Source organism: Haliotis rufescens, unplaced genomic scaffold (assembly GCF_023055435.1).
Source record: "Haliotis rufescens isolate VD_foot unplaced genomic scaffold, xgHalRufe1.0.p SCAF_21, whole genome shotgun sequence".
Classification (NCBI taxonomy): Eukaryota; Metazoa; Mollusca; class Gastropoda; order Lepetellida; family Haliotidae; genus Haliotis; species Haliotis rufescens.
The window spans coordinates 3,779,093-3,807,001 of NW_025963902.1; the positions used below are offsets into that span (position 1 = coordinate 3,779,093).

General features: G+C 40.3%; 2 protein-coding genes across 2 annotated transcripts; both read right to left on the minus strand.

Annotated features, from left to right (window-relative positions):
* Nucleotides 1–813: 813 nt before the first annotated feature.
* LOC124133410 (rhodopsin-like) lies at nucleotides 814–26,941 on the minus strand. Its single transcript, XM_046497816.2, has 2 exons — nucleotides 26,879–26,941; nucleotides 814–4,276 (listed from the first exon to the last, which is right to left on the minus strand). The coding sequence occupies exon 2, from the start codon at nucleotides 4,274–4,276 to the stop codon at nucleotides 2,999–3,001; it is 1,278 nt and encodes a 425-aa protein (XP_046353772.2). The 5' UTR covers nucleotides 26,879–26,941; the 3' UTR covers nucleotides 814–2,998.
* On the minus strand, nucleotides 10,746–12,155 carry LOC124133409 (probable G-protein coupled receptor B0563.6). The gene has a single exon (XM_046497815.2). It carries the CDS (start codon nucleotides 12,153–12,155, stop codon nucleotides 10,746–10,748), a length of 1,410 nt encoding a protein of 469 aa, XP_046353771.2.
* Nucleotides 26,942–27,909: the final 968 nt, after the last annotated feature.

Genomic DNA, 27,909 nt, shown 5'->3' on the forward strand with positions numbered 1-27,909 from the left:
GTTAGTTTGTGAGTCAAATCCTTCTGATACTAATCACGTTTTTAAGTTATCATCATCTGCTAAATGTCTGAAATTAATATTATGTTAAAGGTACTTACTTAGACTTAATTCGAAAAAGATATTAGGAATATTCCCAGAACCTGGAGAGAGACTGGTGATACTGTCAACGTAAGCCAGAACTCCGGAATTAATAAAGTGTTGCCGAATTTAATTACACCCTCAAAAGGATGCAGACTTTTTTACGACATACTTACGAAAGCGCAAAGTGTACCAGCAGTATGTGAAAAATGGGAAAACATTACCGATATTATACAACCGTGGTATTAGAAGATGTACAACAGACACTTAGTTGCTCGATTTTCAATACATGTTTATTCGCCACATAGTACAATCTCATTAAAATCAGATCTATGACCGACCACTGAAACTACTAACAAGAAGTCGTCATCAGCCAATTAGAAAGCAGTTTTCTCGAGCTTCACGGCACTCGTTTCAACCTGGCGACTTCAATTTCAGACTACGCTTGAAAAAATATGTTGACACAGTTCTCGATTAAAATTTCGAAAACTGAACAAAAGAACATTCCAGAATGTCTAATATATGGGTGCGATTGTATAGCAGTGTTTCCCACATACTGTGCAACGCCGTTCAAATGTTTATCCCACTGAAGTGAGAGATAGACGATAATTTTGACGGAATCAGTCGTACGGGCCGTAACAGTCGTTCGGAATACCCCGTGTTAACGTTTTCGAGGTTGCGTGATTAGAAAACCCATTCCGACTGTCACTTTCACGATCTGGTAAGCGACGCTTTGATTGGTCGGATGAAAGGTCGTTCTGACGTGACCCGTAATGGGATGTCCTCAGATCTTTGTTCAGCGTTAGTGAGAACTAAGACCTGATTATTATCAGATTGCCACACAGCATATATTAAAAATTAATTACAAAAGATGAAAATAATAGATAAAAATATTTGTACTTTCTGTGGGAATGAGCCGGAGAATAGAAACACCTCTTTGTTTCCTATGAGCACGTGAAGCAATCGGACTGAAACGATCCGACTCTGTTTATTACAGGCACCTTGATATCAATGTTATTTTCACTGACTTTGCAATACACACAAGGAATTAACACCGGCCATAATTTCTTGAATAATAGTATGTTAACTGAACAGGTATATCTACATCTCCAGTATTAAAAACAATAAACTTACCTTGGGTGTATTCTTAAGAAAGATTTAAGATATTGTTCACGTGGAACACTTTATTACAAGAAAGTCTGAGGGAAAAAGGCCAACGTAATTACTGAAATACTTTAATAAGAAATAGTTGCTAGGGATGTAAATAGGCATTTATATTCATTCTCCGACCAATATTACACTTTGTCCTTATGTCAAGAAATATGATTTTTTTTCTGTACAATTTTTCGCATCTTAAAGTCACATACTTATCCTGACAATGCACGTGAAAACAAATGTTCCTTACCATGTAAGATGTAGCATCCAACTGGAATGAATTAAAAAAATGATAAAAATGACTGAAATAATCATCAGTATAATCACCAAGTTGTCCGGTTCTATCTTTTAATACCCCACAATGTATAGTCTCTACAGGTGGCAAGTCAGCCGCCAATTCAACATACGAATCTAAGTCTGATCAGTGCAATGTTTCGAACTCTTATCGTCATACCGTCAAGACCCTCTCGTTGAACATCTGAAAAGATACGTTATACATGTTTTCTTCACATGAGAACAGATTATTGTCAAACAACGTGAAAATAGGATTTTAAAAATTTCGAACACATTTAATACATTTTGAAATATGATCTCGTATAAACAATAGTTAAACCACTCATCATTACAGATGTAAAACCACCCCTTGTAGTTGCGACTTAAAAAGTACTTTTAAGTAGTTCCGAGTTTCCAAATCTAAAAAAATATATATAAAAATGCAATAAAAATATTTGAGTTCAATAAAAATTCTTATCATACATTTGGATATGATCATATAACAGATAAACTAAAAACAATCTTGAAAGCTACGTGACTGCTGTAAGAAACGAAGGAATGCACGCTGGTCAAGTAACAAAGGTGGCGCTTTGCGAAACGGTGCGGCATAGTGTCATAGTACGCCGTCATAGTGTCATAGTACGCCGTCAAGGGTCATAGTACGCCGTCATAGTGTTAGTGCGCCGTCACAGTGTCATAGTACGCCGTCAAAGTGTCATAGTACGCCGTCATAGTGTCATACTACGCTGTCATAGTGTCATAGTACGCCGTCATAGTGTCATAGTGCGCCGTCATAGTGTCATAGTGCGCCGTCATAGTGTCATAGTACGCCGTCAAAGTGTCATAGTACGCTGTCATAGTGTCATAGTACGGCGCCATAGTGTCATAGTGCGCCGTCATAGTGTCATAATACGCCGTCAAGTGTCATAGTACGCCGTCATAGTGTCATAGTACGCCCTCAAAGTGTCATACTACGCTGTCATAATGTCATAGTACGCAATTAAAGTCTCATAGTACGCCGTCATTTGGGTCATAGTACGCCGTCACAATGCCACAGTACACCGTCCTAGTATCATAGTTCGCCGCCATAGTGTTACAGTACGCCGTTAAAGTGTCATAGTACGCTATCAAAGTGTCAAAGAACGCCGTCATAGTGTCATAGTACGCCGTCATATTGTCATAGTACGCCATCATAGTGCCAATGTAGGTAGCCATAATGTAAAAATACGCCATCAAAGTGTCATAGTACTCTTTCAAGTGTCATAGTACGCCGTCAAAGTGTCATAATACGCCATCAAAGTGCCAAAATACGCCGTCAAAGTGTCATAGTACGCCGACGACATAGAATATTCATCATGTTTTGAGCCACTAGTTTCACAAATCAAGACTCGGCTGTCGTCAGTTTTCACGTTCAATGTGTCTCTGTTACTATGGCAACAAAACGTTGGCCCTGAACGTTAGTAATGAGGTAGATGATGGAGTTGTCGTCATGTTAAGGGCTTCCAGTTTGTTTTGGTAAAACATAGCTTCTTGAACGTGACCCTGGACTTGACATTTGTTTCGCAGACGTTACGTTTAGGGGTTCCTTGTTGCAACAAAACATCTTTTTGAACGTGGCCCTGAACCTGACGTTGGTGACGACGTAGATGATGAAGTCGTTGGCGCTGTTGATGGTCCAGCCGAGAGACGAGAAACTGCTGAATAGTTCTCTAAAATTGCGTTCTGTGCCCACACGGGAAAATCGTGCTGGATCCAGTGTTTCCAGAACATTAACTGCAATAAGTGGAATGTAAACTATCAGAAAAAACGTAGAAATTATCATTAAGGTCAAGGTCACTTTCCATTGCTCATCTGATACCGTACCGAAGAGGGACTTGCGTCGACTTCTGATGACAGATAATTGAATCCAGATACCAATGTTAAACACAAGAAGTAGGAACGGTGGGATATACGTCATGACAATTTTCAGGACGAAATTGATGTAAATTGTCATGAAGGACTGCAGTGGCTCGTTGTAGGCTGTAGGTTCTCTAACATACATGGATACGTTAAACGGTCGGCTGAATCTCCATACAAAGCGTATCAGGAATATGCGTGGAATATGCAAGATGAATATGATGACAAACAGAGCTGCGGTGAGTTTTCCAGAATGACGGACGAGGAACAAAGTCTTGACCTTGAGCGGGAAGGATATAGCTATAAGTCTCTCCAGAGCTAAGATACAGATAATGTAGCACGACACTTTGGAAAAGGCTCTTTCCATATATTGCCAAACAGGAATAACCAGCACAGATGACAGGTAGCTTGCATACACAACGTCGTACTCTCTTGATATATGCGTCGGCATGTGCAGGATGCCACAGAGAAGAAACCCACAGTCAGCTATTAACAGACCCAACAGGTAATGATAGGAAGAGTGACGTAACGACTTGTGGAGAAGTACACAACATCCGATGACGTTCATCACAAAACCGGAAATACACAAGATTGGTTTAAGAATTAGATTAATGATGAATGTTGCTTTTCTCGACACTTCTGCGCTGACTAATCTGGGTACATTGTCAGGTGGTGTCGGACGAGTGACTTTCGGCTTGGTCTGGGTAACATTCGTCAATGTAGACGAGTTTGTCCTTGTAGTCGGTGTTGGCGAGTGGGTGCTGTGGTTTATCGTCATGGTCAAGGATTTACTCACACCGTCGTCCAAGGCGAGAGACCATTCAGTAAGTAAAAGTGTTGAAAGGACTGATATGCTGATGTACAGTGCCCGCATCTGTAACAGAAAATCCGTGTTGATAGTTACTTCGAGTGAGTGGAGTAATACAGTTCTAATGTGTCCTGTAGCGGTAAATTGAAGATAATTTCGCAAACTAGCCAATTTCGAGGATAATCAACAAACTGCAAGTCCCGAGGCTTGAGCTCAATCATTAATTCACGGGGGACACATAATCCAGTCAATTATTTCACACCAAAAATAATTTATTCGTGAATTGGGAGCATGGCCTCGACGTCTAAGCCGCCGCAATTCTCGGTGCAGAGCTGCACACCAAAACCTTTGATCGTAGGTTCGAATCCCGGTTCGCCCCGACTATGTTTCTAGGTTTGTCAGTACCCTACCCGTGCCCTTAGGTTTCACCAAGTGGTAAACGTCTGAGACTTGCATCACTTCGGGCTTTCCTCCCACGTAAAGCTGTCACACCGTGATATAACCTGGAATACTGTTCAAAGCGGCGTTAAACCCAACTCACTAACTCACGTTATTCACCAATTAAGCTTAAAACAAAAACTACTTCGTCTTGCCCAAGTAACATAAGTGTGTTCATTAGATAACGGGAAACTTTATTCACCTCCGCCATAAACGGATAACTTGGATCCGCCCATTAAGACAATGACGGTAACTAGGACATGGGGATGCCGCTTTCATTGGATAACTTGAATCCGCCCATTAAGACAGTGACGTTTACGCGGACATGGGAAGGCTGCTCTCATTGGATAACTTGGCTCCGCCCATTAAGACAGTGGCGGTAACTAGGACATGGGAAGGCTGCTCTCACTGGATCACTTGGCTCCGCCCATTAAGACAGTGGCGGTAACACGGACATGGGAAGGCTGCTCTCATTGGATAAGTGTAATGGTCATGTTATAACGATGGTTGCCGTGTCAAAATTATTGTCTTTTCCTGTATTAGATCAAACATGTTCGAGGTTTGATTGAGTACCCGGTTTGGTCATGGAAAACTCCTGGTAATATGCTCAGACGGGTCAGATAATTTTATGAGAGTATTTAAGCAGCGAGGCAAACATACACAGTTCCAAAACTCATAAATCTACAATGTTCATCTTTTCTCTAGTTGATATATGGATGTTCGGCACATATGCAAATATAGAGGTTACTTTTTCCAAGTATCTGAATAGAGGATATTTCTCTTTTCTTGTCGAATAACATATTTATCACAACAGGTGACCTGGCAATGTTTCTACTGTATGTGTGACTCATCCATGAGTGAAAACATCATCTTTGTCGGGTCACAAGTTGAAACAAAAATAATATTTGAAAAGACAAATGATCTACTTCTTATGTATTTTCAAACACGATCACGCTGAATAACTGAGTGTCACTGAAACCGACTGAAAGGAGTTTCGGCCTTTCACTCGAGTGAGGTATCAATTTCATTGTTTCAGATAAATGCACATATAGTATCCATCACTTAATGACAGATACAATATCAATGTCTACCCAACAAAATGAAAAACATCCACCTTTTAAATTGTAATGTTGCATTCATACTGAAACATCTTCCCGAGGCAAGGGATTTAACTGTCTTTAAAAGTCCAGTTTCCACCCTTGCCGAACTAGGCTTGAAATTCTAGCGCCACCAGTGGATATTACGAAGTATGTCCCTCCTACTGACCAATATTCCACTTCTCATATCACTTGCATTTACTTCAAACAAAATGGCGGCGCCCAGTCAGGACGATCACATCGATAATAAAGATCTTTATTGTAATAAAGTGCGTCTTACTTCACGAAGTGCAATAAATCACTCGAGCACCTTGATAATAAATGTGAAAAAATGGAAAATATGTTTCGACGCCAAGTTGAAGGTACACGTGCTCTGCAAATCCTGTAATCGAATGAATTCGCCATAGCGGTTGCCATGTTGTTTCTGAACCGGATGTCGATGAAGTATTTTGATTGCATAGACTATGCATAGACTCGTTGGTCCAGCCAAAATATAACTCCATAATTCCAACCTACTTCGGCAAGGGTGGAAACTGAACTTTATAAGTTAGTTAACCCTTACCTCAGGAAGATGATTTTGAAAGGACTTACTAAATTGCTTATTTCCAAATTAATATAAAGAGGCATATTATCTTCAACCAACTCAAAATAAAATAACCCAGTAGTTTTTTTTCTCCTAATTAACCCGATTTACTTTTGAAAATGTGACTAGTTGCACAACCATTGCCCACAGACACACCCTGAAGAATGTCTGAATACTTCCAATGTTTAGCTGAAGACAAGCCGACCCTGTGATGCGGATCTTTAGATAGATGTTTTCATGCGAAAGTTTTGGTGTGAAAAGGCATGTTCATATTTAGGTATCGAATGAAATTACATATCTGATTTTGACCAATCAGAATCGAGCTTTTTCAGCGACAGGGAAGAATTTGTGTTCAGCGGGGAATACAGCCACACATTGTACTGGTGAATTCAGAGTGGTGCTATTTGTCGTGGCGACACCTCATGCCCTGGGTGAACACACAAGATCATTGAGCATGTGTCACTTGTCTGGGTCAGGAAAACCATTTGTGATTTTTCGTAAGTTTGATTATCGGGGTCGACGGTAATAAGAAAGACTGGAATTCATCTTTTTTCCACATTGCTGATTTTAAGGGTCGGCAGGTTGGGAAAGAAAGTAATAAAAAATATAATGCCTCATCCGAGCTTGGAATGTGGGGATTTTGCTCGTCACGATTCGTTAGTGACGTGGCCATGTCACGCGAGAGTGTCTCGTGGTCAGGCTCGGTGACTTGGTTGATTCAACGTCATCGAACCCAGACTGCTGTTTGTTGCTCAGTTAGTGATACCCCATTCATCAGACACCCCATTTGTCAGACAGTTTAAATTTTGTAGGTATGTCTTACCTGTTTCGATAGTGGATCAGTCCTAGATTTAAATAGACTGGTAGATATGTTTAAGAAGTAAAATCAGATAGAATATGTCATGTGTGCAAACAAAGATACAGAGGATGAATACCTTCTTGTACTTGTGTGTTATGCTTATTGCAATCGCGGGAGTGTGTATATACCCCCACAATACCACTGACATAAATTTAACTGTTTAATGCCTTAAAAAATCCCGAAACTGTAAATAATCTTGCAACTTGTGTAGATAAGTCAATGCAACCTAGGCAATCAATTGGGTGAACAATGTAAATCAATGTACCAATGTATATATTTTGTTACTCTCTCAAGCAATGATGTAACTGAAGAATGGGCTGATTGATTGATTGATCGATCGATCGATCGATCGATCGATTGATTGATTGATCGATCGATCGATCGATCATACTTAATCCCCTGAGTTGGAAAGATCAATTAACTAAGGACTAATTATTATTATTATTTACAGATTAAAATAAAATAAAAAATGCAGCAAAGAGGGTTTGGGTGATCCTGGCACTGTCAGGCTGTTTAGGCTCATCATCAGCTCAGGACCGTTGCCCCTTCTACACGCAGCCCAGACGGCGAATGGGACTTCTCCCAGGAAGCGCTGCCATGTCAAACCCACCCAGAAATTTTCGGAAAATGTGAAGACTCCCCAACACTGCAGCCTTCTGCATTACCCAGATTGTCAGAAGGTCTGTATTCCTGGTAGCAAACCCGGGTACTCTCCCGATGTCAGTCAACAGATTGGGAGGTACCAAACCTAAGGCACAGAGAACAATGGGGAGTCGGAAAACTTGCTACTTGGGATGCAAGCGTGACATTTCTAAAGTGAGGTCCGCATAATTGCCATGTTTTTTCTAAATCTTAGTGTCATAGGGGACAGAAAATCCAATGATATAAATGATTCATTGGATTTATCACAAAGGACAAGATCAGGTTTGCTGGTCTGGATACGTCTGAGACTGTAAATGGGCCTATTCCAAAGAATTGTGTACTTTCGATGACGCCCTCCAGATATTCTGGGTCGTACCATGGGTGGACCTCTGCGTCAAAACCACAAGTATGGCGAAGACGGTAATAAAATGATCGAGCTACACCATCATGTCGTTTAAGATACTGTGTTTGTGCCAAAGCTGGGCATCCACTCACAATGTATTGGACAGTCTCATTTAATTCATTACATAATCTACATTTCATATTTACATTTTGATGCAAAATCACACATTGACGGTTTCGAGTGGGAAGTGACTGATGCTGAACAGCAAACAGAAAGCCTTCTGTTTCACCTTTCAGGCCAGACGACTTCATCCAAGCAAAGGACTCTGCAGGATTGCTGATTTTCTCAACACACTACACATAAACTCGATGCAGTGGTCGCTCAGAAAGCCTCTCCTTGAAAAACTGAGCCTGTGTCAATTTGATATGGCACCTCGCTTGGTTGACACTCATTTCTGTACCGACCAGCAGTACAGAACCATCAATAACATCAACACCGACATTGAGATTATGTCCCACAACCTTGGCTCGTTTTAGAAAACTGTGGAATGCCTTGTTTTCATCATGAGTCTTGACATGCTTCACAAGAGGATCATCAGACAAATGAATGTGTGCGAAAGTGCACAAAACAATTCTATAATGAAGAGCCCCAACGTTAATCAAACCACGTCCTCCCATAATGATTGGTAAATATAAGCGATTGAGGGAAGAACGAGGGTGGTGGGATCTATCGTCTGACATGATTGTTCGTGTGAGGGTGTCAGTACCCTGAATTTCTTGTTTCGTCCAATCAACAACACCAAAAGAATACAAAAGGACCGGAACTTTGACTTTGTTGCGAGCGTTCAGCTCTGAACTTCAGATTTTCTTAAGTACATTTGTACTTTGCCCGAAGTTTTTCCTTGATATGGGCATTCTGGAGTTTGTCCCTAATCTGCATCCCTTAGAACGTATAGGCCTGACATTCCACGAGATTTATAATTATTATTATTATATATAAACAAGAAAATGAGTAACAATCATTATTAGATTCGAAATATTTATTACAACATATGTATAGTGGGACATATTATTATATATACACTATAACAGTATTATGTATATATCTCCTGTGGTGTACAATTTCATATTTCGTAGATAGACCTACTAATATTTACCTACAGGTTAAAAGGCGCAATACATACTGTAATAACAGAACGCTCATTCACACATAGATTAAAATGATGGACAGTTTAGAACACTTTAAATAGTATTCCGTTTGTTGCTGTGCTTGTTTTCCAAAAGCTTCCAGGTTTGGTGCACGGCCAGGCGTATGTTGTAATACATAAATACCGTTTTATATAAAATGAAACCCCGGTATTCCGGACGGTGTTGTTCCTTGTGAAATCATCCGGAATTACAAATGTGTTGGATTATTTTACAGGTGCATATGTAAGTAGACTGATATCAATAGAGAAGCTATGATCACATATGAAAACATTCAACATTCATAAAATGTCTGGTCTTGGTGTTAGTTATTCTTTGACTAAATAAAGGTTAATAAAAACACTTTCATCCCATGTTGTGTGAATAGTGGAATAAGTTAGATGTTTCCCGTCTCGCTACATGAAACCGCCATCGTTTTACTGCATGATACATTCTACAAGATACAGTAGCTGTGCTATTTCCTTCCTTATCTACATGGACTGTACAAATACACGTGAATACCTACATATAACATGGGTATTGTTGCAGTTTGTGAACATAAAAGGGAAGCATGTGTACAAACTTCCTATCGCCTCTTCCACCAGTCATGGTTCACATAATACACAGCAGGAATCCGCACCTATAACGATAACTCACCCGAATGTCTTTTGATGTCTATTAACACCAGTTAATAAATGTTTAAATCTCCGAGGATTGCTATATTTGATCTCAAAATATACGAGGGTAAAATACTACTTATCTTCCGAAATCATTGTTCCATTCATTTCGGTAGTAAACAGTGTCTTTAATGTAAAAAGTACAGCTATCGAGCTGAAGTGGCAGAAAGAGTTGTGATGTCATTCAATTGTGATGGCATGATAACGATGACGTCATAGTGGTCTGCAAAGCCTTGTGATATGGTTTGTTATCGCCCACGCGATAGCTCGTGTTAAAAAACAGTTTTGCATGATAAATATGCCTTTCAGTTGTATCTATTAAAAAAGTGTTTTCAAGGCCCTCTGTATCGTTGTGTGTCTCATCTCTTGACTGTCCTAAATAACTAGTCGTATTAAAAAATAACAAAATCTTCGTTTCTTCCGTCTTGCAAAGGAACTTTGGCCATTATGCTCTCAGCACCGATGCAACAAACGCTGCACTATAAATTATAGCGCAAGAAAGATGCAGACAGTTTTTGAACAACTTTTGGAAAATGTTCATTGCCCATCTTATAAGCAAGAATCCTGTTTTCACATATCTCAATATAACACACAACTTTCCGTCGTATTCTCAACCAAATATATCTGTCCCATTGATTTTTATATTTGTTTCGCTCTGTTGCTCACTCTGAAGTGTAGGGTGGAGATGTAAGCACACTGAATATTGGACGACCTAATAGGATTCGTGATTTATAGCTTCCTGTCCCTTCAACCCTTCAGGATGAATATTGCTTGGTTGTCCCCAAACGTTATCACTACCTTTCACAACAGAAGTGATATCACTGCGCGTGCTCTGTGGGGAGTTGCTGCCCGTGTGACTGATGGTGGAAGGACTGCAGCCTTTCTTCCGGCCCACGGGACACCTGCGTCTCTTTCCCATATTCCTTCGCCTCCCACAACACATTTTGTAAAGGGCCAGCCTGAAACGAACGCTGGTCCCCAAATAAACGGTGAAGTCGATGGCAGCATTGATCGACCAACCCAACGAAATGAACGATGGAAAGACCATGACGAGGTAATGTTCACGCTTAAAGGGGCGATAACCCGGATCGTTTTGTGTTAGGTTGCGGACCGCTATCAACGGAATGTAGACCATGAGAAAGAACCCCGATATGACGAACACGGTAATAATTAGTTTTTGTTGTTCAATATTATTGGAATTCGAAGTTTCGGCCATTAAGCGCTTCCTGTAGTTGCGGATTTTCTGGATCTGGACTATTATACATATGTTCACCACACAGATGAACACAGGAGGAAGATACGTAAACAGGATGTCGTATGTCATGTCGTAAACAGTCAGCACGGTGGCCATGACGCTTCCGTCTTCGTGCCTGACAGGAGTTAACCCCGTGAAGCTCATGTTCAATTCCTGATCAAATAGAGTCGCATATTCGAAGTTGGTGACTTTAGGGATGTGAAACACCAAGATGACGATACCCACTGTAAAGGATATGGATTTGGAATGGCGGGATAGGATAAAGTCTTTGACCTTGAGCGGCCGAAAAATGGCGATTAATCGGTCGAGTGAGAACAGCATGATGCAGTAAGCGCCTAGTTTACAGAATGCGATCTCGATCAGCTTATCTGGGTAGGGTATGATGGTGTTTTCTATATTCGTAGCTTCAACTGGGTCAAAATATCCATAGAACTTGACTGCCGAGCGGAGAAGTCCACACAGAAGATATCCCGAATCAGCGATGGACAATGCGGCTAGGTAGACGTAAAACCCGTGCCGTAAGGCTGGTTGAAGAAGTACACATATACCGATGACGTTTAACACAAGTCCTACCAGGCAGACGATTGGTTTGATGACGATGTCAAGCGTGATTTTTATTATTTTGTATTGTTGACGAGACACCAAGCCTCTGTCGATGAGAGGGGGTTCAGTTGGTTGAGTGGTGTTCGACTCTGGGTGTGTTCTTGAGACATTGACCTCAGCTGCATCATTGACATACGTGTCACGCTGGTCTTCGTTTTGTCTACTCGGTAAAGGAGACGGGTCTTGGCGTGGAACGTCTGTTGCTTCGCAACCGTGCATGAAAATGATTGCAATCAGAACCAAGGAAGCTAGATAGGCTGTCATGGTGGCCGCGTTGTGGGACTATGAAAATAGAACAGTATAATAACCGATATAATATAAATGTATGAGAACATGGATAAATGAATATGTCGTAAATAAATTATGTATCACGTATGGAATACTGTAAGGGACATTCTCGCGATCTCGCATTCTCGGCCAAATCTCGCGTGCCAAAGGTCGAGATCGCGAGAATGTCCCTTACAGTATTCCATAATCACGCAATGCAATCACGGGCGCGGTGAACCCTTTGTACTTACAGGGAGTTAGATAGTTATATATGAGCATAGTTTCACTGAGTAATGGAGTCAGAGCTTGAACAGTATACAGTTATAGACGTACAAAACGACAAACGACAAACCTAGAAACATAATCAGCGCGAATCTGGGAATTCAAACCCACCATCATAAGTTCCTGGCACGCATAAGGGACGCAACTCTGCACGGCGATTTCTGGTGCCTTACATCTCACATCTACGGAGGCTCTTACTCGGATGCTAACTTAGCCGAATTACCACTGCTACAATAGACCCACGTGCAAATAGACCGCTGCATCTGTCCTGAGTACCTTTTCCCAGGAAGTTTATTCAGATGTAATCTTGTATTTTTTTAATGTGAAGTTTGCGCGATATACGGCTTTTCCATTGGACGAGAAGTCGGTGACATGACCGCGAAATTGACGTTCACAAGTTTATGAATGACACAATTTGATGTTCATACGTTTATCAAGAGACTGTACTCTTGAAATGACGTTAACACTGACGGACAAGTTTCACGTTCATGGGGAATCCCCTAGGAATTCCATTGCAAAAATACACACATAAGCGTTGTAACTGATCATGTGGACCCTTTAATCTTGAACTCGGCGTTTTAACATACATTGAGAAAAGTCTGAGAGTTTGACTGAATGATCGTTCACGAATATCCTCGCTACGACTCATCCTAGTTAACAAAACGAAAAATGCCCTTGCAAACGTTCTTAGTATCGACATCCTCCGTGTCTTAACTCACAGTGACAGTCTACATAAATCTATGAATTTACCTTGGTATCTATTTGACACATCTTTATAATCACCTTTCAATTATCGGCCAACTGATCAATGATGACCAACATATGTAACTGCTATAGGTTCATAAACAACTTCGGAAATCTCTCCCGTCACGTGTATCGTGTCGGCCATTTTCACGTTTTGTACTTGATGTAAATGTATTATGACGCGCTGTCATTGTGACTGACTTACTGAGGGAGCTCTTAACAGTGAGTGTGTATGGTTTTACGCCACTTTTTGCAATATTCCAGCAACATCACGGCGGGGGACACCGGAAAATAGGGTCAAGCATTGTACCAATGTGGGGATACGAACTCGGGTCTTCGGCGTGACGAGCTATCGCTTTAACCACTAGGCTACACCACCGCCCCTAGCTCTTAACACACCAGCCCCGGCGGTCAATTCTTAAGTGTATACTCTCTGTATTACCCGCCGAAGTACAGCTGCCATGGCTTTATCAGGCATGGAGTCTAGGACCATGTTCTTTCAGTGGCCTTGGTGGTGTGGAGGAAATATACAATATCTGCCCCATCTCTTACAAAAATAAGTTTGTGTAAATCGTATCTACAGCTGTCCACCATCGACGAATATGACATTTAAGAAATAGATTGAGAAATATTGGGTCACATGACTCAGCTACAGTTTATCCCACGGCAGCCTCGGAGACTTAGAGAGACGTTAAACTAATGTAAGCAAGGTTGTTCGACGGACTGAACAGATGTTCATAACGCAAAACGCAACGCACAGTCGAGCATAATATAGAACACTTAACCGGGGCAGTATAAACCTTGGACTGCAGTGTGAGAGAAGGCATTCTTCGTGCATTGGTAATTTCTTGAAAGTTAATAGTCGTCTCAAAGGTGAGTTGAAATTGGGTTTAACGTCGCGTCCAAGATTATTGCACTTATATAGCGACGTGCATGCACGTGTGTGTGGCTGCTTGTACTAGTCCGGACTGATGCCGATTTTTAGTGCTTGCTCTCTGAGATACCATGCCGTACACAGACACAGTGACTGACTCCAAGCCGACCAGTCCTTGTTTTAGCCCCTTAATGCCGAGCGCCAGACAGGGTAACAACAAGTACCATCTTTTAACGTTTTTTGGTATGACGCGGCCGGGGATCGAACCCCGGACCTTCCGCTCTCCGGGCGGACACTCTACCACTAGACCACGGAGGCGGTCTTGTCTTGTGCATTACTTCGAACCATGGAAAATAACACAAGTCTAGAAAGCAGAGGTGTTATGCTTGGAAGGGCGGACGAAGTTTGTGCATACAATTTCAATCAATGAAAGCAAAGGAATCCACAGTTTTGACCACATCTGTATACAATTGTTTTTTAATGAAGGCTTGGGAATCCTCAAACTTATTAACATTAACATACATGTTTAATATATTAAAGAATATGAGTGAGTGAGTGAGTGATTGAGTACGGTTTTACGCCGCTTTTAGAAATATTCCAGCAATATCACGGCGGGAGACACCAAAAATGGGTTTCACACATTGTACCCATGTCGGTAATAGAACCCGGGTCTTCGGCGTGACGAGCGAACGCTTTAACCACTAGGCTACCCGACCGCCCTTAAAGAATATGAAAACCCATAACAACACTGACATAAAATTCTAATAAATGAAAGGATACGAATCCTCAAATAATCAATACCAACCTACAAACTCTTACAAAATGACGTTAATTCATGAAATACCGGATACACGTCGCACTTTGAACACAGACAAAAGAAATCATACCAGAAAACACAAGGGATGATGTTCAGTGATCCATTCATATAATTTTCACCGCCCTTTTGCACTTTACGCCTGAAGGAATATGTTCCCGCAGATAATCGCGACTGATAATTCTCTGGCATTGACGTGTTATATTTATAAAATCTGGAAACAAAGTATCTCTAATGATCACAAGAAAATATTTCACATCTGTTAAAATTAAGGAACTACAAACTGAAATGAAAGATAAAAGATGTCAGATTTTCCGCCAGGATCTGCAGCATCTGCAACACGACTAATACAGCTCCATACGGTGAAGATTCCGGGGTAGAATAGATCTTCATCAACCCATGCTTGCCGTAAAAGGTGACTATGCTTGTCGTAAAAGGCGACTAACGGGATCGGGTGGTCAGGCTCGCTGACCTGGTTGATGCATGTCATCGATCTCAATTGCGTGGATCGATGCTCATGATATCAATCACTGGATTGTCTGGTCCAGACTCGATTATTTACAGACCGCCGTCATATAGCTGGAATATTGCTGAGTGCGGCGTTAAACAAAAAAACAAACCAAACCAAACCATAAGGTCGATGATGAATAGTTTACAGCTCATTTATCGGACCTTCAAGCAAAATCGTCGTCATTACTACTCAACTCCAAATTGCCTAATCCTGATAACAATGTACAAATTTAAAATTGCTAAAATCGTTAGATATACGTCATTATGACATTTCTGTCTGAAAATAATAACAGTGTATGTAGTTATCTGTGAATATATGAGTGTCTGTCATGCCGTAAAAGAAGATTATAAACATGAGTAACTGCTAATATTAAACATTAACACCAGGGGACTACCAGCCCGCATTATCCGCCGATTCCATTGGGCGGGAAAGACAAAACAGCGGTAAAAGTTATATGAATGGATCACTGAAAATCAGTGATGACACCAGGTGTTCGCGAAAAGGGCAAGTATGTCCTGCCCTACCTGTAGGTAAAAATAACCTACGAAAATTAGAGGTACGTACTGAATCGTGTGGTATTTTTATTCTCTGCTCAGAGAAAAATAATAATAACAACAATATTATTATTATTATTATTACTACTACTACTACTACTACTACTATTACATTTTCATGTTCAACATTTTAATTACTCACTTTAGAGAAACCTAGAAACGATGCCGACTGACCTCAAGGTAGCGTACATAGAGAAACTCACCCTGCCTATAGGTGTACACAGAACTCCCTTCGGTAATATAACCGGAAACACATGTCTGCCTGCTAAAGTAGACTGGCCATTAACCACACGAAATCCAGGTAACCACATTCAATCTCGGCGAGATGAAACAATATGTTTATAGACGTCGGATGGATAAACGATCCGATTATAAGTACCATTCCATTAAATGAAAAATGGTAATTTGCGAAACAAGCTTCCGAACACAAGCGACATGGGAAACTAAGAGCCTGATAATGAAGAACAAATCCTGTATTAATTCCCGTATGGTCTGACTAGCACCAGACAAACTACACATTGTTCCTGTTCGTTGTTTGATGGCGGAATGGGCAGTTTACAGCGGGGATATATGGGTGACTTGCTGAACGAACATATATTAAGTTTTTCTCCCTACTTGTAAGCAGCACAATCACTGCCCTTGCCCAGCGGATGTAATTAAAAATTAACATGTCGGTTTTTGTTTCAGCAAAATCAATAAATGAGCTATCATGTTGCTGGATTATCTTGTCAAGACTATTGTTTACGTGCCGGTGCCGTACAACTGGGCGGCGTGAGGCAACAAACAAACACTTACTTTTTATTCGATAAAAATGAATTGTCCCGAAAATTCTTGGAGAAAATAAGTATGCTCCAGACTGTTGAAAAGAAAAGAAAATGTCTGTCACTAAAGTTACTTTGGAGAGAGGTGATATTCTTTAAATAAAAGTCAGGCTCAGAGTTTTAAAAAATTGCTGGTTTTGGTGCTGTAGCTATAAAATAAATCTAAATCCAAAACAAAATCCCACCTTTCCCACCTAGTTCGGCAAAGGTGGAAGCTGGACTTTTATAGTCAGTTATGGATAAGGAAAAGTTTTATTCCATACTGAAAGGCCTCAGGCCGATAGTACAATTCTGTTTTCGGGAGTGGTTACAGATCCGTTTAACAGGTCATATTCTAATTAACATAGCATGATAATTCCCTTGCCTTGCCCTTACACTTCTTTTTTGTGTGTACAAATTACTATGCTCTTCGAAATGAAATGTATTTTTACCAACATGGTTATCCTTTATAAACAGTGCTATGCGGAAATTCAGATTTGAGTGAGGAAGAGCAAATGCTAATATTAGATTCTATTCAACACTTCATATTAAAAACTGGCAGATTTTCAGTTAAATTATTGTTTAAAATAAACTGCATATAGATTTATTAAATGTACAAATCTAGCTCGGCATGTAAAATTCATTTGTTACATCTAACCTTCATTGATGTATTCATTGTAATATGTCCTATGTGTAATGGAGCGGTATTGACATAAGCGCTTCGCTTGTTTACCAATCCATTTTCACACTTTTGTGAAAATAAATATGTTTAAACCAATTCCCTTTCCTCGGGAAGACGATATTAAGAATACACAAATACAATAGTGTTGAATCAACAAATATTAAAAAGTATCTACCACTCACCCTTGATAAAAATATTCCCTGCGGTAAGTCAGTGAGCTGTGGACCACAAGCACACTGATGCTGACAAGATCACATTGACATGACAAGCATAACCTCGGTGACATGAGCCAAATAACATTCAGTGTCGACATGAAGGTATTAACAGAAGCGACAGGCCTGTTGGTCGTAATTACACCCCTTTGTTCAACGTGTTATATTTTGATGAAATGTCTGTCAAGCCATTGTTGCTCCATATGGCCCTTTCCGATCAATTGCAAACTTGGGGTTAATAAGTCCGGAAATTCATATCTGTATAATTGAAAACCTGTTTGCAGAATATTTATGTGACAGGGAATGAATGCTGTCAAATATTGATTATAATAAAGGTCCCCAACACAACTGTAGCACGCCGTCAATAGTATTATTGTAGCACCGTGAAGAGCCATTAGTACATAGCCAAAACGTATTTTCCTGACGACGTATTGAATGGAACATATTTTAATGGTTTTAACGTAGGTGAAAAATGAAATTTGCTTTATTTGTCATTTGATCTTTAAATCTTCCTCAAGGCAGCACTACGTTAAAATAATACCCCCAAATTATATGTTGATGTTATCAATGGGGAAGTCCGGCATTTCATTTATTGTTTTCTCAGTAAACTTCAGATGGCAGGAAACGATTGATTAAAGTTTTTAATAGACATCATGTTAAATTCAGCCTTGAAATCTGCTTTGTTGAAGGAAAGGGTATTATACTATTGCAATGGTTAAAATTTACGATATTTTACAATGAATACACAATGCCTTTTAGAATGTGGTCAAATTTAATAAACTTATTTCAGTGGCATTTAGAAGTTGGTGTGATGAAGAAAGACAAGTTCTATGGATGAACAACTTCTTTATTACTATTAGTGCGACGTTACGGTGTAGATTGCTTGATAAAGGTGTTAGGATCTACACCGAAACGTCGCACTAATTGTAATAAAGAAGTTGTTCATCCATTGAACTTGTCTTTCTTCAAATTTAATAAATGTTATATTTGGGATAAGACTTTCGTAGTAAAGTGCATATTCTAGAACTTTTGGGAGTTGAGTCCTATCCGGGATTCAAACCCACACTCACAGAGTGAGACACCCAATTGCCAGCACACATAGTCAACGATCTAACCCACACAGCCTAGGAAACTGCATTGTACGTTCATCAAAGGTTAAATTAGAATAGTCACATACATTGTTAACTTTGGTAAAGCCAAGAGGTTAAACGAAATTGCGTAAAGACTTCGAAATTAAGGAAGAGAATATATACATGTCAACTTCTTTATTATGAGGAACACAACGTTTCGGAGTATATGCTTACTCCTCCACGTGATGAAGGATTAAGCATATACTCCGAAACGTTGTGTTCCTCATAATAAAGAAGTTGACATCCATATATTCTCTTCCTTATGTGTATCACTTCTAAATGCCTTTCAAAGACCTGACCTGGATGTGTTCATTTCGTTTCTTAAACGCTTACAAGTCGTCCCTATCATGAACCGTATTTCACCAATGTACTAAACATCTCTGGTATACATCTCTCGCCTGCATCACTATTGGCATGGTAACAGAGTAAACTGTTCAAAAAGTTGTTAACCCAAGTCACTCAAAGTTGAACATGAACGTTCTTGTCATAGTAATGCAGGATTTAAATAAATTTTAGCAGTGGCGGATCACCCGGTCGTAAATCCCCTGTGTAACAATAAATAAACCCCTCCTATTCGCTATCTACAGTTGCCATGAATACTCCATATAACAAAACGATAATTTTAGAAAATCCTCTCCTACTCCCTATCTAAAGTTGCCATGAAACCTCTAATGCAAAGAGACGACAATAAACAAAACTCTCTTACTCCCTATCTAAAGTTGCCATGTATCCTCTTTACAACAAGACCATAATACAATCAATCATCTCCTTCTCGCTATCTACAGTTGCAATGAATCTTCTATATACCAAGACGATATTAAAAAAAACCAATTCTCTCCTTGCTATCTACAGTTGCCTTGAATCCTCTTTACAACAAGACCATAAACAATCCTCTCCTTCTCGCCATCTTCAGTTGCAATGAATATTCTATATACCAAGACGATATTAAAAAAAACCAATCCTCTCCTTGCTATCTACAGTTGCCTTGAATCCTCTTTTCAACAAGACCATAAACAATCCTCCCCTTCTCGCTATCTACAGGGGCGGTCGGGTAGCCTAGTGGTTAAAGCGTTTGCTCGTCACGCCGAAGACCCGGGTTGGATTCCCGACATGGGTACAATGTGTGAAGCCCATTTCTGGTGTCCCCCGCCGTGATATTGCTGGAATATTGCTAAAAGCGCCGTAAAACCATACTCACTCACTCGCTTTCTACAGCTGCGATGTACCCTCTATACAACTAGACCATAAACAATCCTTTCCTTCTCGCTATCTAAAGTTGCCATGAATCCTTTAGATAACAAGACTATTAACAATCCTCTACTTCTCGCTGTCTACAGTTGCAATGAATTCTCTATACAACAAGACGATAATAAAATAATCCTCTCCTCGCTATCCCCAGTTGCAATGAATCCTCTATACAACAAGACAATAATAAAAATCCTCACCTCGCTATCCCCAGTTGCAATGAATCCTCTATACAACAAGACAATAGCAAACACAACTCTCCTTCTCGCTGTCTACAGTTGCAATGAATCCTCTATACAAGACGATAATAATAAAAATCCTCACCTCGCTATCCCCAGTTGCTATGAATCCTCTATACAACAAGACAATAACAAACACAACTCTCCTTCTCGCTATACCCAGTTGCCATGAATTCTCTATACAGCAGGACAATAGTTTACTGTTTTCTCACCTGTTACAAGACGCTATGATCTTCCATGAATCAATATACAAAATAGAGTTGACAACACACACATATATATCACAACCATACAAAACGTCTGATGCCATTGGCTAAGTTCTGTCTCATTAGTTTCGTGCTGGATCGTGCTCCCCAAATTATGTTGAAATACCAACTAAATGTTCCTATAAACAGCGCAGTTCAACATGTCATTAACCGTGTCACACGTGTGGCTCAGCGGACACTGGTCACGTGGGAAGAGAGGACTCAGTTGTTATTGTGGAAGAATTTGTATCCAATCCTGAATACCTACGCAATAATATACTCACAACAAGAGCATCGTTGTTTTTAGGGCAATCCGATGCCATTTTTGCCATGACCAATCACACAACTTATTTACCACTAAGATTGGAATTTGAACGCGTCATATGTTTCGTGATCCACCCATGCTTATTTCCGTCACATTACTTACGCAGACAAGTCCCCAACCCAAAATAATTGTCATCGTGTGGGAAACGTGTTTACAAACAGACACAAGAAAATAACATCTAAATTGTGAAACGATTTGACTTTGCAACCTTGTACACCGTCTTCAGGTAGTGTTATAGTTTGCCATTTGCTCTTGTGTTCCTTAAAATAAATTTTGATATGTGATAAAATATAATTGTGTAGACCTGCTCAACATATTTGGTCTATTTTCTTTTTTTCTATTATTTAAAGTGTTGCACAGCTTTGTCTAAGTTATAAATCAGTGTCACTCTTGAAAAACAACGCCCCAGGGACACTCAATGCAAAGGCCAAGCCTTTCATGCAGCTAGGGTGGGACTATGTGTCACAGCTTTAATCCCTTGAGCAAATGGCCGCCTTTTGCTTCTTTGTTTAAATGAATTCAAGACTCCTTCCAATTTTAATTTCTCAGGTTAACTATGTGAGCATTGTTACAAATGTTATATTAGGGATACAACTTTCAAAGTCAGCAATCTAAGTTTATCTAACCCACTCAGCCACCGAGGCTTCCACAAAAATGAAAGTCCGACAACTGGTAGTCTAGATCATATCCTTTGTGCACCCCTCTGACAAGTGTAAATTGGCACGGCTCCAATGGCCGAAAGCTATGAAAACACAATGCCATTTAATAAAGTGGTCAAATGTAACAAATGTGTACTGGCGATTAGGTGCCTCACTCTGGCAGTGTGGGTTCGAATCCCGGAGTCGGACGGGACTCAACCCAAACAAAGTACGAGAATCTGTACTTTACTAAGAACGTGTTATCCAAAATATAACATTTGTGACATTTGATCCCTTTCTAAATGACATTGGCTCGTGAAGATCTGGGGTGGAATAGGTCTTCAGCAACCCATGCTTGCCGTTAAAGGTGACTATGCTTGTCGTAAAAGGCGACTAACGGGATCGGGTGGTCAGGCTCGCTGACTTGGTTGATGCATGTCATCGATTCCAATTGTGTGGGTCGATGCTCATGATGTCAATCACTGGATTGTCTGGTCCAGAATCGATTATTTACAGACCGCCGTCATATAGCTTGAATACTGCTGAGTGCGGCGTTAAACAACAAACAAACAAACTATTATTTATGTTGAGAATGCTAATATAACTGCTAGATAATAAAAATTGAGAAAAAAGAAAATTCGCAATGGCAAATATTTCAATATTGTCGTAGCGACTGATTCAGGGTAACCTTTGTCAGAAAGAACATTTAATTGCAAACACTTCTTACCATGTATATGTAAGATTCACTTAATTGCTATTGATGCCTTCGTCAATGATTCAAATATGGAAGAAAAACTGTGAGCAACGTCCTACAAATTTGGATAACAACTTAACTTGATGAACCTGTTGAATGTCTTTCAGAGTGGAGGTGGCACGGGTGGCCCAGTCGTCTAAAGCGTCGCGATTCGCTGTGCAGAGTTGCGTTCATTGGGCACGCCAGAAACCTATGAATGTGGGTTCGAATCCCGGTTCGCCCCGATTATGTTTCTAGGTATGTCAGCACCATACCCTCCTCGTGGGTTTCACCGAAGTGGTAAACGTCTGAGACCTGCATCACTTCTGGCTTGCCTCCTACATTAAGCTGACACGCCGTGATATAACTGTTAAAAGCGGCTTTAAACCCAACTCACTCACTCACTCTTTCAGAGTCGGCCAAGTCAGTTGTAGAAAGCACAAACGGAAAAAGAGGAAACTTATTGTGACCCAGTCCGCTGTCATTCAAAAACCGTCTGCACTACATGAAACCTTCGGTGTTGTTCTCACTGACTTGGCCTCAAATAGCAATACCATAATATGTGAGAATCACTACATTAATTGTTTGCTCAAAGAACCTGGTGTAAGTGACATATGAACTGCCAAAACCATGCATCCGTGCCATCAACTTTTCACATGACTCTGAAGCCCAAAGACTTGACCATTCCTCTTTTTTTCTGGATTTCAAAACTCCATAAATATCCGTACACGAGAGATAAATTTATATTGCTGGGTCCAACATCTCTGTCACAATGATTAACCATAATCCCTAATACATTCAAGGAACTGTCTTTACATTCGCAGATTTTATGAGACAAGTGGAATTAATACCATCTAGATTCTCAAAAACACAAAGGATTTGCTCCACTGTTTACAATCTCAGAAAGGAACCAAGTTCAATTGTGACAAAACCATTGATTTCCAACGGTGTACACCTCCCTCCCACATAAGAAACCTAAGGGAAAACGTTATTCCTCGATCCACGGGGCTTTTGTTGTAAAACGTGGTTACCATAGACACAGTTGTATATTTATCTTTAGAGGTTAAGGAAAAGTTATCAAACATGAAAGCAAATGCCATCTGAAGTTTTACCGGTCTACATCTAAGTACAACGTGGTGGTTAGACATTTAAGCGAGAAGTAGGCATCCCCATGGGCACAAGTTATGCTCCCCTTCCTGGTGATCTGTTTCTTCATGCATATGATTGGGTGAGTGAGTGAGTTGGGTTTAACTCCGCTTTTAACAGTATTCCAGTTACATCACGGCGTGTCAGCTTAATGTGGAAGGAAAGCCAGAAGTGATGAAGGTCTCGGACGCTTGCCACTTCGGTGAAACCCACGAGGGCGGGTATGGTGCTGACAAACCTAGAACCATAATCGGGGCGAACCGGGATTCGAATCCACAATCATAGGTTTCTGGCTTGCCCAAGGAACGCAACTCTGCACAGCGAATCGCCGCGCCTTAGGCGACTGGGCCACCCGTGCCCCCTTATGCATAAGAATCAGAATGTCGGCTCGGATTGGCAAAGTCAAAACAAGGCAATTTGGACAAGAAGTTTAACTGAAGCTTTAGGTATATCAATGAAGTGATGTCGTTCAATAACCATCAACTAGCCAAGTCCTTTCCACTGATTTACCCACCTGAACTAGAGTGCGTGAGTGAGTGAGTTGGGTTTAACGTCGCTTTTAACAGTATTCCAGTTATATCGCAGCGTGTCAGCTTAATGTGGGAGGAAAGCCCGAAGTGATGAAGGTCTCAGACGTTTACCACTTCGGTGAAACCCACGGGCACGGGTATGGTGCTGACATACCTAGAAACATAATCTGGGCGACCGGGATTCGAACCCACAATCATAGGTTTCTGGCGTGCCCAAGGGACGCAACTCTGAACTACAAATAAAGGAGACCAGTGAGACCACCTCATGGTGATCTGTTTCAAATCTAAATCTGTGCTTAAAGATTTAGAGTGACAAAGAGCTCTCCACCAGACAAGAGGCATGACTTCAACTTTCCAATAGTAAACTTTCCATAAAAGAATAGTGTGGGCAGAGTCCCTTATTTACAACTTAGCATATGACGTCATGAAGACAATGAAAATACAATCATTTACATTTGAATGCATCCACATTCAATACAAAAATAGTCAGTACATAATCTGTAAGTGATGTAGCGGGTAGCAAATTACGGATATTGCTTATATTGTTTTACTGGTTAACGCACTGTCCAAAATAACATTGAACACACAATGCCAAAATAACATTGAACACACAATGCCAAAATAACATTGCCGGTCCTACCATGCAAGTGTTGATGTCATGGTTTGCTTTGTCGATTATTCTAGGCTGGTCGGCCGTATCCAGAGCTGGTCAGCCGGGTATAGAATGTCCATAGAATGTCAATAAGTGCCCTGCGTGTTAGAGAAGTGACCTAACATTCTATTGCATACTAACTCGTTTGACCGGTTGCTGCAGCTTGCCAGTTTACTGGCTTGGGAATGTTAGATATTAAGTTGTAGAATATATTTTAATTTGATAAACACTTGAAGAAAATAGTAATTTTGACACTGTTCTATTATGTTTAACTAGACTCTGGCTCAGTTGTTTGACGATTCAGTGACAATTGACTTGAATTTTCATGTGTTGGTGACGGGTGCCCTCGGTGGGGCAGGATACTCTCACCTATTCGCGAACACCTGGTGTCATTACTATTTGATAGTGATTCGTAAATACATGGTCATGATGTAGTCGGAAACGTACAATCGACTCTGCTTTATGCAGAGAATTCTATTGGATTTGGAAAGGGTTTTCTCGCTTTTATTTTTATTATTATTATTCAATCAAATTTCAACTCAGCGAACATTGCCCTTCGTTACGGGGGGGGGGGGGGGGGGGGGGGGGGGGGGGAGGGGCGTACACGCTCATGACGAAAGTGAATGTTTGGTGAGGTGAAATATGATTGAAGCTGTCAGTGTCATTAACCTCGATGTTGTCGCAGCAACATAATCCAGTCATCAAGCTGAAGTCGTTCATAGAAAATATATATAGCATTATTTGTTAATTATTTCGAAAGAGTAAAATTTTAGCACATATCATTATAAGATACTATCGTTCACTTGATAACCGACAATGAATAGGTTTATAGGTGATAGTTTTGATACAGCGAACAAATCAAATAAGTTAATTTGCATCTCAAATGAATCAGTATCAATTTCTAATGCACATTTATACATAGATCTTTATACTATAGTCATGCATGGCAACACTAGTTTCATGAAATCGATTGCTATAATAATAGCACATTTTCTTAATTGTTCAGTAAATCGTACATTAGAAATGCTGTCTGATATAAAAGTATCAATAGTTTGGGTTCTGAAATTAATAATGAAGCATAATGAAGTATACACGGTAGGTTATTCCTGATGAAGCGATCACATTAACAACTTGTTATATCCCGACAGCTACATCTAATTTCGCGATGGTGTTCCCAATGAACACACTCTTGTGGTGCACAAGTTCTTGTTTGCAAATAGGAATAATATGTAACGTAAGATATAAGACGTTGGTAATCTTTTTTGTGATTTGATTTTGTTTATGTCAGTGTCAGTGTATATTTCAGTGCTGGTTTATATAAAAGTGTCGGCGTATATTTCAGTGTAGGTGTATAATTCCGTGTTGGTGTATATTTCAGTGCCGGTGTATATTTCCGTGTTGGTGTATATTTCAGTGTCGGTGTATATTTCAGTGTAGGTGTATATTTCAGTGTCGGTGTATATTTCAGTGTAGGTGTATATTTCAGTGTCGATGTATGTTTCAGTGTCGGTGTATATTTCAGTGTCGGTGTATATTTCAGTGTCGGTGTATATTTCAGTGTAGGTGTATATTTCAGTGTCGATGTATGTTTCAGTGTCAGTGTATATTTCAGTGTCGGTGTATATTTCAGTGTCGGTGTATATTTCAGTGTAGGTGTATATTTCAGTGTCGGTGTATATTTCAGTGTAGGTGTATATTTCAGTGTCGGTGTATATTTCAGTGTCGGTGTATATTTCAGTGTAGGTGTATATTTCAGTGTCGATGTATGTTTCAGTGTCAGTGTATATTTCAGTGTCGGTGTATATTTCAGTGTCGATGTATATTTCAGTGTAGGTGTATATTTCAGTGTCGATGTATATTTCAGTGTCGGTGTATATTTCAGTGTAGGTGTATATTTCAGTGTTGGTGTATATTTCAGTGTAGGTGTATATTTCAGTGTCGGTGTATATTTCAGTGTCGGTGTATATTTCTGTGCTGATTCACCTGATGAAGAAGCAAGAAGTGTTTCTTAAAATGTCGTGACAAAGAATAAAAGAAGTTACTGTCCCAAACAAAGTGCCATGTACTTATGTTCTCCCACTTCTAAATGCCTAAAAGACCTTATTCTTAGTATTCTCCGACGATAACTGGCCGGAATCTTTCCATAGTCGGAACTGGTCTTTTAAAGTCAGCTAACGTCATTGCCTCGGGAAGATATACTCCGAAACGTTGTGTTCCTCATAATAAAGAAGTTGACATTCATAAATTCTCTTCCTTATGTGTATCACTTTTAATTGCCCCTCAAAGACAAAATTCTTAGCATCCTCCGACGACTATTGGCTGGAATATTGAAAACAAAAAGCCAAAAAAAAGTCTTGTATTTACCTTGCAATCTTGCGTGACCCTCGTATCGTGACTCCGCACCCTGCGTACGTGACTGATACCAAGAGAGGGAGGGATGTTGTCTGGTAGCCACCAAGACTCACCTATTAGTCCAAGGTCACCCCCACACTGAATGGGGTACTTGAGCGGTCATCCTGGACAAACCCCCGATTTAACAACATCTTGACCAGCAGGGTAGACGATAAAACATCAATATGTACAAATTACACATTTCACGTCTGACTGAATCGGCGTCACTGAAAGATTACTTTCCTCGCGAAGTACGCTACTTTGACTACACTGATAAACACAGTGTTTGTGTGAGGAGTTGTAGCAGGCTCAGACAGGAATAGGCATTGCTTCTTGTGACCAGCTCTAGCGGTGACCATGCGTGAACCATGATGTTCACTATTTCCTCTGACACTAAGAACCTATGTAAACATCGGTCGAATAAACATGATGTCAGGGCCATGTTTCATTTCGTTGTTGTTGTATACGTTCGCCGTAAATTTGAAAACACTTCTTTGGACCTTGAACCAAATGGTAGTAAAGAAATAATAGGTTCACGTCGTATGGCAATGAGGCCGTTAGTGAGAGTGGGTGAGTCAGTGAGTATGTTTTTACGCCGCTTTTAGCAATATTCCTGCAATATCGTGGCGGGGGACACCAGAAATGGGCTTCACACATTGTACCCATGTGGGGAATCGAACCCGGGCATCCCTGGACGAGCGAACGCTTTAACCACTAGGCCACCCCTCCGCCCCAAGCTAGTGAGAAGAACAGCATATGCTTTAAACAATTGCACTTTTGTTTTACAATATTACAGCAATATAGTGTCGGGACACCAAGAAAGGGGAAATAAATAGAGAATCTCACCCGGGTGTCTTTTGATATCAAATATATAAACATGAGTAGATAAAGTGGAAAAATTCCGAGGCTTGCCGGGGATTTTTGCCACTTTTATCAACAATGATAAATGATCAATGAGTGTTGATATATTTTATATCAAAAGACATGAGGGTATGATTTTATTC